The 18,587-nt window shown below is 42.5% G+C and overlaps 1 protein-coding gene across 7 annotated transcripts in view; it reads left to right on the plus strand.

Annotated features, from left to right (window-relative positions):
• smc5 (structural maintenance of chromosomes 5) overlaps positions 1 to 18,587 on the plus strand; it is a 124,493-nt gene that overhangs the window by 30,586 nt on the left and 75,320 nt on the right. For 6 of the 7 annotated variants that reach the window (XR_011594091.1, XR_011594092.1, XM_070887377.1 and 3 more), the window contains exons 2-4: positions 5,863 to 6,004; positions 9,597 to 9,649; positions 14,756 to 14,918. Coding sequence is in view for 5 of the 7 variants with exons in the window: in XM_070887377.1 (XP_070743478.1) it covers positions 5,863 to 6,004; positions 9,597 to 9,649; positions 14,756 to 14,918 (358 nt within the window). In the remaining 2 variants the exon portion in view is untranslated. Of the gene's footprint in view, positions 1 to 5,582; positions 5,716 to 5,862; positions 6,005 to 9,596; positions 9,650 to 14,755; positions 14,919 to 18,587 lie in introns of those variants that run through there. The other variant, XM_070887386.1, reaches the window with a different exon arrangement.

Here is an 18,587-nt window from a genome sequence, read left to right on the forward strand (position 1 = left end):
CACCTCTCCCAAAACATTTTTCTTTAGCTCGGCATCTATTGTGAAGAACCTTGGGTCATTTTTCTATGTTGAAAATAGCAGAAAACTGGCTTTTTTTTCCTCCTGGCTTTTCCAGAAAAAAAACTTCACCTTGTGTCTACTTACAATTAATGAAGCACATTGAAAAGTGTTTTGTTTCCAGGATATAATACATTGCTGGGTTGAGGTGACTTTTGATAAAATCACTATTATAATTACTGTCTTAATATTTACTGCAGTTTGTGTTCTATGTTATATCATTTCTTTATATCATAAAGAAACACTTGCATTTATACAGTGCTTTTCAGGACCTCAGGACATCCCAAAATGCTTTACAGCCAGAAGTGTTGTCAATGTCGGAAATACAGCAGCCAATTTGCGCACAGCAAGCTCCCACAAACAGCAATATGATAATGACCAGATAAATATTGGCCAGGACACTGGGGATAATTCCCCTGCTTTTCTTCAAAGTGGTGCCATGGGATCTTTTACTTCCACCTGAGAGAGCAGACCGGGCCTCGGTTTAACGTTTCATCCGAAAGACGGAGAAGAGTTTGTTATAGAGTAGTTCTTAACTAACTCTAATGCTCCATGTCATTGATGTTCACAGATTAGTGTTCAATAATTGAGATGTCATCACTGCAGATTTACTGAAAAATGTCTTGTATTTGAATCGACTAGAGATCGACTATGTGACACACGTCTGCCAAGCAGGCAGCTCATTGTAAATTTTAGCAAAATTGGGCGGGAAACCTTGCACAATGGTCCACTCCTGTAGGTGCAACTCATCCACTTTAATGGCTTATACCTGACTTGGAATTGCTTGACACTGGGCTCATGAAATGGGAAGTGGTCAATTTCTCAGCATTACGATCTCACGCCTTGATAAGCGCAGCCTTTTTGCATGGGCATCTCAAAGCTGCCATTGGGTCCCACTTAAAACTAAATGTGTGTAGATGGTTTTATATTGATGTCTGGTTTTTGAGCCATTGAGAGTAGTGTCCAGCAAGTCTTGTTTTTGTTTAACCAGCTTTAACGGATCTGGTAGGCTTATATTCTCAGCTTTGGGAAGCAGTGCCACAAACATCCCGCTGACACTAACATCAATGCAACAATACATCAGTGGGAGTTGTAGTTTCTTAGCACCACTGGGCTTTGATTGGAATGGTGATGCCAGCTAAGGCAAATGAGAGAGGGATGCATGGATCATAGAATGATACAGCACAGAAGGAGGCCGTTTGACATATTGCGTCTGTGTCGGCTCTTTGAAAGAACTATCTAACAAGTCCCATTCCCTGCTGCTCTTTCCCCATAGCACAGCAAATTTTTCCCCTTCAAGTACATTCAGTTCCCTTTAAAAGTTGTTATTGAATCTGCTCCCACCACCCTTTTGGTCAATGCATTTTTGAGTTTTGTGTCATCTGCAAACTTATAAATTATGGCAAACTTATTTTTCCTTTTAAAGGGCGATTTCCCCAAATCTCCTGATGAGCTAACTTAGCTGTGGCTCAATTACATACAGATTAGTTTTTTTTAGGCATTGTTCAGCATTTGTAGGAGCTCTGAATAGGCCCGAGAGCTTTTATAGAAATACTTAAGTGGAGAACTAGTCTATAGTTACTGAAGTACAGTAGCTGAAATACTTTGCTAGAAAAGAGAAGTCTGAGGGCTGACCTGATGCATGCCTTCAAGATTATGAAAGGGTTTTATAGGGAAGGCGTAGAGAAGATGCTTCCACTTGCGGGCAAGACCAGAATTAGGGGCCATAAATATAAGATGGTCATTAATAAATCTAATAGGGAATGCAGGATAAACTTCTTCACCCAGAGAATGGTTAGAATGTGGAACTCGCTACCACAAGAAGTGGTTGAGGCAAATAGAATAGATGCATTCAAGGGGAAGCTAGATAAACACATGAGGGCAAAAGGAATAGAAGGATATGTTGATGGGGTTAGATAAAGAGAGGTAGAAGGAGGGTTGTGGGGGAAAAAACACTGGCATAGATCAGGTGGTCAGAATGACCTGTTTCTGTGCTGTAATACAGTGAGCCTGATCACTCAGTGATATAACAGTTTTGATGCATCAATTATAACCAGTAAATGGCATAGTTACCTGTATCATTAAGGCTCTTGCAAGTAAATAATCACATTAAATTTTCATTACAGTATTTGTGGATTGTATTTTATTGAATTCTGTCTATACTTTGAAAATGTAGAGCAGTGACGTTGTTCATTATCTTCACCACTTGTAAGTGTAGGTCAGTGGCTTTCTTCATTATCCACCTTGATGCATTCTATGCAATCATACTGGTCAGATTAACAATAGGATAATCAAAAAGCCAGAGTTCCCGAGGAACATAATTGCAAGTGAAGAGGATAATAAACTGGGATCACCTGTTTTGTTTTCTAGTTTTAATGGTGTTTATCAGAAAGAAAGAAATTGTCTTTATATAGCACCTGTCAACAACAGCAGCAAAAACAGCTTGCATTTATATTGCACTGTTAACATCATAAAACGTCCCAAGCTATTTCACAGGTGTGATCTCAGGCAAAAATTGACTTTCACATCCTCAGGACATATCAAAGCACCTCACAGCCAATTAATTACTTGTAAAGTATAGTCACCCATTGAATGTTATTTTAATATCCCCCCCCCTCCCCCCCCATAGCTTTACATAATGCAGCTGTCACCCCCATTGCAAAGTGCTTGGTTTGTATTTGCTGTTTGTAGGACTCTTCCATGTGCTGCATTTGCTGAGATAACAGTGACTGCATTTCAGAAATAATTCGCTGGATGTTAAGCTCTTTTGGACGTCTGGAGCATGTGATAAGATCCTGTACGAGTGCAAATTGTTTCTTTTAACTTGATAAAAATGCAACTGTCATATGGTTCATCTGTCGTCAATAAGACTTCCGAACACAAATGACCCAACCACCAGAGAACCGATGACGGCACAAATCCAAGATTTATCTGCCATTGAATTGTTGCAACCTGAGTTTAGTGTGTTAGCGTAATAACTTGACCTTGACGCTGCACAAAATTAACTCTGCAGCAGTTTCCATGGCATGGTACCTGGATTTCTGTCTGATTTCCAACAGATATAGAGAGAGAGACTTGTGCCAGGTAACATAAATGTGGGAGAGAGGCAGACAGTGATCATTTTAGCATTGTATAATTGTTTAATTATTGGCTCTGCTTTGTTGGAGATCTGAATATTTTAACTGTAGCAAGTGAATTTCCAAATTGGCCTTGCTGATTGTGAATGGGTGCCTTGCAGGTCAATTCAATTGAAGAATATCCTGCTTTTAAAACAAAACGTAAATATACACTGGTGTGCTTGAAACATTTACCTCCAGTCAGAAATATTAAACCAACTGTACAATGGGAGTTATCAAAATGCATTTTTAGAAAAGTTTGTCATAAATAGTGACTGAGAAAGTGATGGGCAAGTAATCCCATTGTTCACATTTGAATAAATTATGCAATGTAAGTAAGCAAATAATACATTTATGCAACAACAGTTCACTAGATTGATTCCCAGGTTGAGAGGGTTGACCTATGAGGAGAGATTGAGTAGAATGGGCCTATACTCTCTGGAGTTTAGAAGAATGAGAGGTGATCTCATTGAAACATACGATTCTGAGGGGGATTGACAGGGTGGATGCTGAGAGGCTGTTTCCCCTGGCTGGAGATTCTGGAATTAGGAGGTATAATCTCAGGATAAGGGGTAGGTCATTTAAAACTGAGATGAGGAGGAATTTCTTCACTGAGGGTTGTGAATCTTTGGCATTCTCTGCCCCAAAGGGTTGTGGATGCTGAATTATTGAGTATATTCAAGGCTGAGATAGATTTTTGGATACTAAGGGAATCAAGGGATATGGGGATAGGGCGGGAAAGTGTTGAGGTAGATGATCATCTTGAATGGCAGAGCAGGCTCGAGAGGCCGAATGGCCTACTCCAAATTTTTATGTTCTTATGTTCTCATTTAAACTGTTGCAATAAGAATTTCAAATTGGAACCATAATTCGTTCTGGACTTGTTTTCTATATTCTTTTGAATTGAATGTTCTGATAGTTGATGAAATTGAAAATAATTTCATCTTTTACATTAAAAAAAAATTCCTCTATTCGACAACTTTTTTTCTGAATAATGATACAAATTTATCATTTATAATCGTATTTCCCCACCTGATGCAAACTGTAAATGGTGCGTATGAAAACCACACCCTGCACCTATGCAGAGTCATGCAGCAGTAAATGGAGTGGGGTGTTGGCACACTATAGGGACTGGGTCCAGTGGTGTGTAGATATCATCATAGGCAGTCCCTCGGAATCGAGGAAGACTTGCTTCCACTCCAAAAATGAGTTCTTGGGTGACTGAACAGTCGAATACGAGAATTACAGGGCCCAAGTTTCCACATGATTTGCGCCTGATTTTTAGGAGCAACTGGTGGAGAACGGACTATCTTAGAAATCGCAATTCTCCACATTTTTTTTTCTGCAGTTCGAGTCAGTTAGAACAGTTTCACTTTGGAACAGAATTTTTTCTTCAAAAGGGGGCGTGTCCGGCCACTGACGTCAGATTTCAAAGTTTCCACAGTGAAAACGTACTCCAAACTAATGGAGCAAGTGAAGATTTTTGTAGAACTGAAAAAACCTTGTCTACACATTAAAAAATCAGGCGCAGGTTACAAATTAGGCGTGGGGAGGGGGGGGGGCAAGGGAAGTCATTAAATTCTATAATAAATCCTTATTTATACTTATACAAATATTATCCAAGACCAGGCCCTCAAATCTACCTCCAAGCTCAGGGCTGTAGTAATATTCTGTATGGCTCAGAGACATGGACCATATACAGTAGACACCTCAAATCGATGGGGAAATACCAGCAACGATGTCTCCGCAAGATCCTGCAAATCCCCTGGGAGGACAGACACACCAATGTTAGCGCCCTCGACCAGGCATTGAAGCACTGACCACATTTGATCAGCTCCGCTAAGCAGGCCACATTGTTCGCATGCCAGACACTAGACTCCCAAAGCAAGTGTAGATAGTCTGACCAATGACAGCAGTATTTCTTGTGCTTTCAGTTGAATCTTGATCTCTGACTCATTTGGAAATTATGGACATTGATGGGGAGAAATAAAACCTTCCTATTGGGTATGTGAAAGTATGTTAACTGAGGCATAATTAAGTGATCTAATAGGAAATAGTTGGGATGCAAGATATGCTCTCCATAGAAAAACTTACTAGTGAAATACCTGGAAGGCTATATGTGTTAAGGTGACTGGGAGTGAGTAAAGGGTCGTGGTGCGATTTCAAATTTTGATGACATTAAACTATGCGAGCTTTGTTCTAGTGCTTTTTACAACAACAATGGGACTTCTCAGTATGTTTCCACACATCTTTTATTCTGCTAGGCTGATTGATCGTCTTCACAATTATGTAAAGTCAGCCTCCTCATCAAATCCATTACCAGGCACAAAGGAAAAACTAGAACACCGGCTTCCTAACATGGAGTAGTAATTAGGGATGGATGCTGGCCAATATTACTGAAATGACTAACAGATTTGTGTTTTGGGATTTTAAAACTTCAATGTGTATCTGCGTATTTAAAACCAGAGGGAGTGTGAACAGTGCTGTAGAAGTTCTCTCCCATGCTAAGATCTAGCACCTTTGAGGAAGCTAAAAATTAAATGTAAGTACTGAAGCAATGTTGAGTGAATAAAGCTCTAATTATTACATATTTCTAATGTTTGATATAACAATCTGACAGAGAACTGTATCGGTTATAAGTTATGATAAACTTTTGTTAGAATTTAGTAAATGTTGCATTGCTTTTCAGAACTTATGATTCCTGTGAGATCCACCCTGGGGCCAATTTGAACATGATAGTGGGTGCCAATGGCACTGGAAAGTCCAGCATCGTCTGTGCGATTTGCCTAGGCTTGGCAGGAAAAACCTCCTTTATTGGCAGAGGGGACAAGGTGAGTGCTGATAATATTTGATGTAATAAATCTGGCTGGATTTTACAGCAAGCTCCTTCTTGGTTAACTGGACGATTGGATAATTAATTTACAGGAAGATTCCATGTAACATTGTTTCAGTTTGGAGCACGGTTTCTGAGCTGTTGCATGGTGTCAACCGTGGTTCAGTGGGTAGCACTCTCATCTTGAGTCAGGTCATGGGTTCAAGCCCCAATCTCGGGATTTAAGCATGCAATCCATGCTGGCACTCCAGTGCTGCACTGTCGGAGGTGCTGTCTTTCGGATGAGACGTTAAACCGAGGTCCTGTCTGCTGTCTCGGGTGGATGTAAAAGATCCCATGTCGCTATTTTGAAGAAAAGCAGGGGAGTTATCCCTGATGTTCTGGCCAATATTTAGTGACTGCTCTTCAAAAAGTACTTCATTGGCTGTAAAGCGCTTTGGAACATCCTGAGGGTGTGAAAGGCACTATATAAATGCAAGTCTTTTCTCCCTTGGCCTGATGCAAACATCAGCCGCATTCAGCACAACTTTTATCCCAAATAATACTGCTACATTTTTTCCTATTAGTTTAAATTGTACAAATCACTGAAAAAAGTAAAAGCTTTTTATTTTTGGACCTCCATTGATTGCAAATTTTCAGCTAGCTATCGCAATATGCTTTTTTAGTATTGTAGTTCCATAGAAAAAGAGTGAAAACTAAAACTTCTGGAGTACATCTCTTTCTCTCACAAATTTAACTAGAGCTATGAATCTCTGGTTTGTTTCTATCTATGCGACATTGTGTGGCTCGGTGTCAAGTTTTGTTTGATAAATCGCTTCTGTGAAGTGCCTTGGGATGGTTTACTATGCTAAAGGCGCTGTATAATTGCAAGTTGTTGTTGGATTATGTGGGCAGAACTATGTGGGGCATTTCTAACTAAAGTAACATTTCCTTAAATTGTCTCTGAAATTTTCTGTCATTTGACACATTATAAATCTTATTTTTAAGTGGCCTGAGTGAGAGGAAAATGGCAGTCAAAATGGTGTGAAGAAATTATTTTGTCAGTTTTGTGGTGTTCGTTAGTTCATGAGTGCCAGTTTTAGGGAAAAGAGAGATTTAGTTGCTTGTGTTCTTTGCTTGAATAGTTCCTCAGTGGTTCCCTTTTTGCTACTTTTAATTCCTTCACTTTTCATCAGTTGGACTGATGATTGGTTATGTGAAAGAAAGAAAGAACTTGCATTTATATAGCACCTCTCATGACCTCAGGACGACCCAAAACACTAGTAATTTTGAAGTATAGACACTAATGTAGGAAGCGCAGCAGCCGATCTGTGCACAGCAAGCTCCCACAAACACCAATGTGACGATGACCCGATAATCTGTTTTTTAGTGATGTTAGTTGCGGGATCAATATTGGCCAGGACACCGGGAAGAACTCTCCCGTTGATCTTCAAAGTAGTGCCTTGGAATCTTTTATGTCTACCTGAAAGAGCAGACGAGGCCTCAATTTAACGCCTTGTCCGAAATATGGTACCTTTGACAATGCAGCACTCCTTCAGTATTGCACTGTAAAGTCTGCCTAGATTTTTGGGAATTGAACCCACAACCTCTGACTCAGGTGAGAGTGTTTCCAACTGAGCCACAGCTGACACACAGCTACGACTATAATGTGCAGTTTTTTAACTTTGAAAAGGTGGTCAGCCGGTTGCAATTAATATAATGGAAACAATGAAGCTTTTAATGGATTGAAAATGCTGTAATACTAACATTAGAACATTGTCAAACAAACAAAAAATCATTGTTTAATGCTACTTGATATGTTTTCCGGCTTTGAAAGTTTAAATTTATGTACTAAATGTCTCAAAGTTCTTTCGTTTAAAAGATTGTCCAATGAAGAGCGATTGAGTAGAATAGGCCTATGTTACTTGGAGTTTAGAAAAATGAAAGGTGATATTATTGAAACATCTTAAAGGGCTTGAAAGGGTAGATGCTGGGTGGATGTTTCCCCTGGCTGGGGAGTCGAGAACTAGGGGTCACAGTCTCAGAATAAAGAGTCGGCCATTTAGCACTGAGATGAGGCGAAATTTCTTCACTCAAAGAGTTGTAAATCTTTGGAATTCTCCACCCCAGAGGGCTATGGATGCTCAGTCGTTGTGTATATTCAACACAGAGATCGATAGATTTTTGAATACTAAAGGAATCGAGGGATGTGGGGATAGTGCGGGAAGGTGGAGTTGATGTAGAAGATCAGCCATGATCTTATTGAATGGTGGAGCAGACTTGATGATCTGTGAGGCCTAATGCTCCTATTTCTTATGTTCTTGTGTTAAGTGACACTGCTGCAATTTAAACAATTTTAAATACAACATTTACTGTATTTGTAAATGCAGGAAAAATGTATCTGCATAATGCATTTTTATTTTGGCACGTGTTTGATAAACACATTAGCCTATTGTAATTTGATGGTGCTCAATAAACTGCTGTATATCAACACCTCTCCATGACCTTCTCTTTGGGAGTCATAGACAAATGTTTCAGTGTAGAGAGTGGTGTAAAGGTCTATCTTCCTCATTCGTTCAACTTCAAAGACAGATATAATGGCCTGGATTTTGTGGTAGGACTAACAGTGAGGCCAACAGTTTTAAAAGAAGGATGGGAATTATTTTGTGCATAGCAGATCTAACAAATAATTGGGATGACAATTGATCTTTGAGCAGGGGCAAGAAGGCATTGGGCCAGAAATTGTGGTTGGAGGCTTCCCGCAGGCTGACTCCTCCAACCAAAATGTTTTTGTCGAATGTACCTGGTGGTCCCGGAGGAATAAACACTTCCGCTCCGAGGCCTAGCGCATCCTGGGATCACGTGGGCATGGAACACCAATGCACATGGAATATTCTCATTGATAGTAATGGTGAGTTCCGTTTGTATGGAGCTCCCATTGCTATCAATAAGAATACCCCCACAAACACAATAATAAATAAAATAAAACACCTCACATATTTAAAATAAATTGAATTAAATTAAATGTTTTATTAGAAAAAAAAAATTCTTTGATTTTTAAAAATGTTTTAATAGGGTTAAAAAATAAACTTCTTAATGGACCAGGTGTTTAATATAAAAATTAGTGAAACTTTAATTTTTCTATCTTTTAAAACACACTGATAAAAGCAGACCGTGCGAGCGTCTGCTTTTACCAGGCGTAAGAGTTTTAAGGACATTCGTGGGGCAGAAGTTGGACAAATAGCCCAAATCTCCGCCCGCGAAGTCCCTTCTCCCGAGGATACATGTGATCTGTCAAAATAAATTTCGACATCGCAAGTGCCGGGTTTAGGTGCATGCGTTTCGTGTGCCTAAACCTGGAACTTGCGGGGCCTCTTCGGGCGCATGTGCACATCGGACGCACCCGGAAAGGCCACAATTTACGGCTCAGTATTTTAACCCACTTGGAAGAGTCAACTTTAGTTGTTTCACACTTCTGACATTGCATTCTTTTCACTCAGACCGGTAGAGTAAAATAGATCTGTTTAATTATACCGTAATCTTTCAGATCATATTCACACTTCATTTGTAAGAGCTGTATTAAAATGATCAACCTTTATTTTTTTGAACAGGTTGGCCTTTATGTGAAACGGGGATATAACAAAGGATATATTGAACTTGAACTGTAAGTATAATTGACTGCAAACTCGATCTGTAAAATCCAGTGACGGCAATGTAACATCTTAGTTTTGCGTGTCCTAGCTCCTCATCCTGAACTGCAGGGAACACTCATGCTCCAACCAGCCCTGCTTCCCAAATTCCCATCAATTTCATATTTAGTGCCACTACTGAGCCGAGGCTGGCATCTCATTGTGCGTACTTCTAGCAGGCTTGTTGGAGCGTGACTAGTGGGAACCGTGACCGGTTTTCTCCTCTGACCTGGGGGCAGTAAAGTCAATTGTAGCACTTCAGTCTCTGCAATAAGCAAAACTGTCTGGAGACAGTTTTAAAGACCGAGGGACCATCTAGTCCAGTAGTTTACCCGCATGTTGCTTGCCTGTATTTACAAATCAAAAGCACGAGAAATTACTTAATATCTTAGAAATGTTAACAACAACAACTTGTATTTATATAGTGCCTTTAACGTAGTAAAACGTCCCACGGTGCTTCGTAGGAGTATTGTAAGGGAAACATTTGACACCGCGCCACATAAGGAGAAATTGGGGCAGGTGACCAAAAGCTTGGTCAAAGATGTAGGTTGTAAGGAGTGTCTTGAAAAGGAGGAAAGTGAGGCAGAGAGGTTTAGGGAGGGAATTCCAGAGTTTAGTGCTGAGGCAACAGAAGGCATGGCCACCAATAATTGAGCAATTATAATCAAGAGGGCAGAATTAGAGATGGGTGGGTGGGGGTGGCTGTTGGGCTGGAGGAGATTATGGAGATGAGGAGGGGCGAGGGATTTGAAAACAAGGATGAGAATTTTGAAATCTAGGCGTTGCTTAACCGGAGCCAATGTAGGTCAGCGAGCACACGGGTTATGGGTGACCTCAAGTTTATGAAGGGTACAATGTGGGTGGCCAGCCAGGAGTGAGTTGGAATAGTCAAGTCTAGAGGTAACTAAGGCATGGATGAGGGCTTCAGCAGCGGATGAGCTGAGGCAAGGGTGGAGACGGGCGATGTTATGAAGGTGGAAATAGGCGGTCTTAATTATGCTGTGGATATGTGGCCGGAAGCTAATTTCAGGGTCAAATATGGCACCAAGGTTGCGAACAGTGTGGTTCAGTCTCAGACAATGTTAGGGAGAGGGATGGAGTCAGTGGCTGGGGAATGGAGTTTGTGGCGGGAACTGAAAACAATGGCTTCGGTCTTCCCAGTATTTAATTGTAGAAAATTTCTGCTCATCAAGTACTGGATGTTGGACCATGGAGGGGTCTATTAAAAGCACGTAAACTTTCCAATGCTGGTCGAACACTCAGACTGCTCTGTCAGGTGTAGACATGAAAGCAGGCAAGCTAATTGATATACATGTCAGTTATCAAATGCAAACGAAACCCAAAAAACTGGAAAAGTTGTCTATTTGAATGGTATAACTAATTAATAACCTGATTGCCTGCCTAGTAGCAAGGGACTTCTTTGTGGTTGCATATAGTAGCACCACTATTCCTGTTAAGAATGGAGATGATTGGGTAATTCCCCCACCACTCACTGCATTTTGCTGGAGAAATCGTCCTGCTTTTATCGGGAGAAGTTGTTGTAGTTTTGGTGGTAAAGACTCTGCAAATGGACTTTGTTTAAAATAGACTGTTTACTGTGAGTCCTGCCACAAGTCCTGCCTGACTTGTAACTCATTGGCTGACACAGTGGTGTCTGCTTTGTTCTGATGTGTTGAAGTCTGCCTTGGAATGTTTTTCCTATCTCAGTTCTGTTCACCTGTCTGGTTCCATATTCTAGAGCTGTGCACCCATGTTGCATTAATCAAAGACAATTACAATATTCTGAATAGCATGCAAAGATTCTGCATTCTATTATTTTGTTCCAAAGCAGTTTAAATATGGCACAAGCCAAATATTGTCCTGCTGATTATTTGCTGTTCTGTTTTCTTTCTGTGACCTGAACAATGTAATCTTGCGATGTGGTGATTTTCTGCCATTTAGAGCCCAAGTTTCCACATGATTTGCACCTGATTTTTAGGAGCAACTGGTGGAGAACGGACTATCTTAGAAATCGCAATTCTCCACATTTTTTTTTTCTGCAGTTCTAGTCAGGTAGAACAGTTCTACTTTGGAACAGAATTTTTTCTTCAAAAGGGGGCATGTCCGGCCACTGACGCCTGATTTCAAAATTTCCACAGTGAAAACGTGCTCCAAACTAAGTTAGAATGGAGCAAGTGAAGATTTTTGTAGAACTGAAAAAACCTGTTCTACACATTTAAAAAATCAGGCGCAGGTTACAAATTAGGCGTCCAGAACGAGGTGGGGGGGGAAGGGAAGTCATTAAATTCTACAATAAATCCTTATTTATACTTCTACAAATATTATACAAATAAATCCAACCTGAATAAACATTTATAAGCAAAGAAAAGATTAAATAAACCATCTTCCTACCTGTGTGAAAGTGCTTCAGGCACGGAGAATGCTGCAGTCAGCCTGAGGCGCCCGTTCTTCCCGCGGGGGGAGGGAGAGGAGGAGGCGGAGGCGCCTGTTCTTTCCCGCGGGGGGGGGGGGGGGAGGGGGGGACAGTGAGAAGGCTGCATGTGCTGATGGCAATGTGCTTTTATTTTAAAAAATGTTCAAAAATTAAACAGCTACAAAGAACTACAAAAATGGCCGAGTGCCAATGTTTTTTTCACACTGCACGTGCGCGAACGCTCCAACACACACGCGCAGCATTGCCGGCAGGAAAAAACTAATTTAAATAGTACCCACCCCCTCCCACTTACAAAATCGGCGCGAGTGTAGGCTCCGCCCCCCCTGGGCGCCGTGCCAGGCAGACAAGGAGCTGCAGAACGCTCCAGAATCGCGATTTTTTGTTTTAGGCGCGAAAAACGGGCGCCCTGCTCGGAGGGGCGCCCGTTTTTTATCGTGTGGAAACTTGGGCCCTAAGAGTGGACAGGAGTGTGTGTTGGGTAACTCGGATGGGTCTTTTGATGCAACTCTGATTAAAACGGGTAATTATTTGTCCCGTGGCACACATCTCATTTGTGGTACAGGTGCAGCGTTCAAAATCCGGAGTTCCGGACCGATTGGTGGCAGGGTCGTCCGGAATCCGTAAAATGTTCCGGAATCTGGACCCCGCCGACCTCGAGGTGCCGCTGCCGCCCGACCTCTGGCCTCACCTCGCCGGCCCGCCCGAACACCTTGGAGCCTCCTCGCCAGCCCGCCCGAACACCGCCTCCACGAAGGGGCCGCCCGACCAGCTCCTCTTCGGCAGGCCCCGCACGAACACCTACACGGTGGTGGGGTCCGCCCGACCAGCTCTTCGCCTGGCAACCCCCGCCCCCTTTCTGACGTTCCGAAATCCGGAAATACCCGAACCTGGGCTCAGGTGTTTCCGGATTCGTGATGTCGGAAAGACGTTCCAAAATACAGCAAAACGCAAAATCTGGAACGGCCTCAGTCCCGAGGGTTCCGGATTTGGGATGCTGCACCTGTATGTGGAAGGTTGTAACTTTCATATAGGAAATTTAAGTCTGCTCGTGGAAACTGTATTTTGCTATGTATACAAAAAAAATTGGGAGAGAGTTCAAACTGTAACACACCCATGTCCTCACTGGGGGAGCCTTTAAATAATTTCTCAATTTAAAAGTTGTTTCACCTGATGAATTGTAAAAGGGAATTATAAGGACCGATTGCATAGACTTGGCCTGTATTTATTTGAATATAGAAGATGAAAGGGTACTTTAATTGAGGTTTTCAGATGATTAAAGGATTTGATAGGGGAGATAGAGGAAAACTATTTCCTCTGATAGGGGGAATCCAGACCAGAGAGGCCATTCAAGGGTAATGTCAGGACGTACGCACTTCACACAAAGGGTAGCAAAAATCTGGAACCCTCTTCTCTCTCTCCCCCACCCCTCCAGAAAGCTGTTGATCGGGGCGGTCAATTGAAAATTTGATAGATTTTTGTTTGGCAAAGGGTATTAAAGTTACAGAACCAAGGCGGGTAGATGGCCTGTTAGCCGTGGCTCAGTTGGTAGCACCCTCGACTCCATCCACTCCAGACACTTGAGCACACAATTCTAGGCTGACCTACCAGTGTAGTACTGAGGGAGTGCTGCAATGTCGGAGTTGCCGTCATTCAGATGAGATGTTAAACCGAGACCCCGTCTGCACTCTCGGGTGAGTGTTAAAGATTCCATGACACTATTTCGAAGAAGAGCTGGGTGTTATCCCTGGTGTCCTGGCCAATATTTATCCCTTAATCAATATCACTAAAACAGATGTTTTAATCATTATCGTATTGCTGTTTGAGGGAGCTTTCTGTGTGCAACTTGGCTGCTGCGTTTCTACATTACTACAGTGACTACACTTTAAAAAGTACTTCATTGGCTGTAAAGTGCTTTGGGACGCCTGATGCTCGTGAAAGGCGCTATATAAATGCAAGTCTTTCTTTCTAACTACCACTGCTTTCCAGTACCTGCATCAATAATAGAGGGCCCCAAATATAAGAACAACAACAACAACGTGCATTTATATACCGCCTTTAGTGTAGTATAATGTCCCTCAGCACTTCAGGGGAGTGATTATCAGACAAAATTTGATACTGAGCTATGGAAAGAAATATTAGGACAGGTGATTTAAAAAAAAAAAACTTGCTCAAAGAGGTGGGTTAAAGGAGCGTCTTAAAGGAGAGAGACGGAGAGGTTTAGGGAGGTAATTCCAGAGCTTTGGCAGCTGAAGGCACGGCTGCCAATGGTGGGGCGCAGGAAGTTGGAGATGTGCAAGAGGCCAAAATTGGAGGAACACGAGTTCTCAGTACACCAGTGTTTTCTACATTACAACAGTGACTACACTTTAAAAAATACTTCATTGGCTGTAAAGTGCTTTGGGATGTCCGGTGGTTGTGAAAGGTGCTATATAAATGCAAGTCTTTCTTTAAGATACAGGTCAGCCATAGTCTAATTAAATGACAGAACAAGTTAGCGGAGCTGAATGGCCTCCTCCTGTTTCTTGTAATAATGAACCAGTTGAAGCACTGTTGGTTTCGGTTTATTTTCTAAAGTGTATAATGCAATTTCTAAATCTCTTGAAGGCTAATTTAATTTTTGTGATTTGAAATAATTGGTCTTTTACAGGTACAGGCCTCCAAGCAACCTTATTGTTAGTCGAGAGATTTCAGTGTCAAACAATCAATCTGTGTGGCAAATAAATAGAGAACATGCAACCCAGAAAATGGTCGAAGAGCAGATCTCTGCTTTGAATATTCAAGTGGGCAATCTCTGCCAGTTTTTACCTCAGGTATGCATTTATGCCAGAATAAATAGAAAAATTATCAATTAATATAATGAAAGGTTACATCTCGGTCAACATTGTTCATGTTGCTTATTTAATCCTTTGATGTATAAGGTGTAAGCCCATCATGAAAACTAATTGATACCTGCTGATTTTTTTTCCCAGAATTGTGCCTACATGGTATTACTAACTGGTACTTTAGATCAATGCACTAAATTCTCTCCTCTGAATTAATGCAACAGTTAGTTGGCATCAGCTGAGCACTTGATCTAAAAGCTCGAGTATCAATGTTGGTATGGAACGTTTCAGGAAAGTAATATTTTCTCTTAAAATGTAGGAGATTGTTAACAATGAGTTGATCTCCTGGTAACAGTTGGGGGCATTGATGTGATGTTCTGTATATGATATACTGAATACTGAGTCAGGTTGGCTACTTAGTTTCTCATGGAGATCTTTCCCATATCTGTCAGATTGAGCAGGAGGTCTGAAAGCACTCGGAATGGGATTCAAGCCGCCTTTGGTTGCAATTTGAATTATTCTACACATGCAGCTTTTACTGTCTGGAAGGCAGACATTGGGGAGTTGTTAGAAGCCTTGCTGTGGCTTGTGTGTGTAATTGGAAAACGGGGCCACGTCAAGAATTTATGCAGCTCTGTTAGAAAAACAGCACTGTCGTTGCCTTAGTTAATGAGATCATGGCTGATCTACCTCAACTCCACTTTCCTGCACTATCCCCTTATCCCTTGATTCACTTAATATCCAAAAATCTATTGATCTCTGACTTGAGTATACACAACATCTGAGCATCCACAGCCCTCTGGGGGAGAGAATTCCAAAGATTCACAACCCAGAGTGAAGAAATTTCTCCTCATCTCAGTACTAAATGGCTGACTTGATAGGGGAAATATCCTCCCTATCAAGCTCTGTAAGAATTTTGTATGTTTGAATGAGATCACACCTCATTCTTCTAAACTCTAGAGAATATATGCCTAGTCTGCTCAATCTCATCCCTTCTCCTAGGATACTCCCCTGCCCACCCCCCCATCCCAGGAATCAGTCTGGTGAACCTTTGTTGCACTCCCTCCATGGCAAGTATATCCTTCCTTAGGAGATCAAAACTGTACACAATACTCGAGGTGTGGTCTCAGCAGGGCCCTATATAATTGCAGTAATACATCGCGGGACCGAAATTGCCTCCCTCTATAAGAGGCGGGAATGGAGTGAAGAGGCCTTACCGACCGGGGGCGTATGGATGGGCCAACCTGTCCGAAACTGTCCCCGGGCCGGAAGCGGCGAGAACGGGCTACCGCACCAATCGTTTTCCAGCTGGGTCGGCACATGCCGACATCTTACCGGCTGGTAGCAACCCGCCCTTAAAAAGGGAGGCCGCGCTGCTGACTACTTCATTTTATTTTTTTATTGTCGGTTGATTACCAGGTCGGGCTGACAAATATGCCGACGGGTTCGGCCATGCCACCAACAGGCAACCTAGCACATGCCCTCTTGGGTGCCAGGCTGCTGGCCTGGCCGAAACCCTCCCTGGTGGCCCAGTGTTTGCCCATAAAGTGGCTGCAGAGTTCGCAGCAAGCGTCCCCTTTAACTGAAGGGGAGGAACGTTGTGACGCGCCAGCGCGACGCTGATGACTTGGAGCGACGACCGTTCCAATCCGCCTGCAGTTCCGCCTTGCAACATCACTCCGACTGGGGGGGAAAAAACCTTCCAAGTGCTGAGTTTCTCCCGATTCTGCACCCCATGGATTGGGGCGGAGAAACACTTTTAAATAAAAAAAAAACGGTAGGTGTACCCCGTTTGGGATGGGGCTCAATTTCAGCACTCTTTACTCTTATGCTCAAATCTGGTTGTAATAAAGGTCAACATACCATTTGCTTTCCTAATTGCTAGCTGTACCTGCATGTTAATTTTCAGTGATTCGTGTACAAGGACACCCAGGTCCCTCTGAACCAATATTTCCCAATTTCTCAAAAAAATACTCTGCTCTTCTATTTTTCCTACCAAAGTGGATAACTTCACATTTCTCCACATTATATTCCGTTTGCCATGTTCTTTCCCACTCACTTAATCTGTCTATATCCCCTGGAAGTCTCTTTACATCCTTCTCACATCTTACATTCCCGCCTAGCTTTGTATCATCAGAAAACTTGGATGTATTGCATTTGGTCCCCTCATCCAAATCATTGATATAGATTGTGAATAGCTGAGGCCTAAGCACTGATGCTTGCGGTACACCACTAGTTACAGTTTGACAACCCGAAACTGACTCGTTTATTCCTGCTCTCTTTTCTGTCTGTTAACTGATTCTCAATCCACTAGCTGGTAGCCTATAGAATACACCGAGTCATGTAATGGTACATCTATTAATTCTTAACTCTAACCATATAGATTCTGTCCTTGACCCTTCCAGGACATCTTCTCTCTCCCAGCACTGTTACATTCTCCTCAACCAGTACTGCCGCACCACCTCCTATCTTTCCTTCCCTATCTTTCCTGAACACCCTATGTCCAGGAATATTTAATACCCAAGCCTGCCCTTTTTTTGAGCCATGTTGCCATGACTCCTATTCCCATGTGGCTATTTGCGCCTTCAGCTCATCGGCCTTGTTTACTGTGCTCGTACGTTCACATATATAGGGCTCAATTTTCCCCAAGCCCGTTTTCTGGCGTATTGCCAGAGTAACGCCGGGTTTTCTAGGCCAGAAATGCAGCAGAAATATTTCGCCAAACTTTCCTCGATGTATAATTCGAATTTGGCGCCACGCAGCGTGTCCAGTCTCCTTGGGGGGGCCTTGATCTGCGCCAAAAAGATCAGGTTGCCATGGTAACCAGGGACACAATACGAGTTGAGGCTGCAAAGTGAAACAGCCAGCTCCCAACACATTAAAACATATTGCTTCAACTTAAAACCACATTAAAACATATTGCATCAACTTAAAAACATTAAAATATATTGCAGCAACTTGTCTCCAATTATTAAAGCCAGTCCCGCTCCCTAACCCAGGCCGAAGGGCTTGCCGGTCTGCCTGCACCCCCCCCCCCGCCCGACCCTGGCCCTAGGTGCCCTTCTAGTCCCGCTCCTAGCCCAGACCAAAGGGCTTGCCGGTCTGCTACCCCGCCCCTATCCCAGGCCAAATAGCCTCCTCCCTCTCAGTCCCCGCACCTAACTACACCCGAAAGTTTTACCCACCCCCCACACACTCCCTTCCACCCCCTACCTCTCTCTCTCTCTCTCTCTCTCTCCCCTTCTCTTACCTTTCCTGCTGCTGCAATCCGGGTTTACCTGCGCCGATTTCTTTAACTCTTGGTAAGGTTTTTCTACAGAGGCCTAAGCAAAACTGGAGTAACTCTCAGCTGGCCAAACTTCCCTAAATAGCCAGAATTGGCGCAGGTGGCAGGTTATGCCCTCTTTGGCTGAAAAAAAAACTGAGCTAAAAAAAATCGTGACTAATTGAGTTACGCTGATGCAAGTTGATTGGGGAAACTGGATTTTTAACAGGCCAAAAAAAGCAGCCTGCTCCAAAAAAACGGTGCAAATCACTGGGGAAAATTGAGCTCATGCACTGTAAACCTAGATTAGACCATCCTGTGTTCTTTCTTAGTCTGACCCCACCTAATATCTTACTGTTTCTTACTTTAGTGCTATCCATCTCGCAATCCTT

The sequence above is a fragment of the Pristiophorus japonicus genome, chromosome 1, assembly GCF_044704955.1.
Source record: "Pristiophorus japonicus isolate sPriJap1 chromosome 1, sPriJap1.hap1, whole genome shotgun sequence".
Classification (NCBI taxonomy): Eukaryota; Metazoa; Chordata; class Chondrichthyes; family Pristiophoridae; genus Pristiophorus; species Pristiophorus japonicus.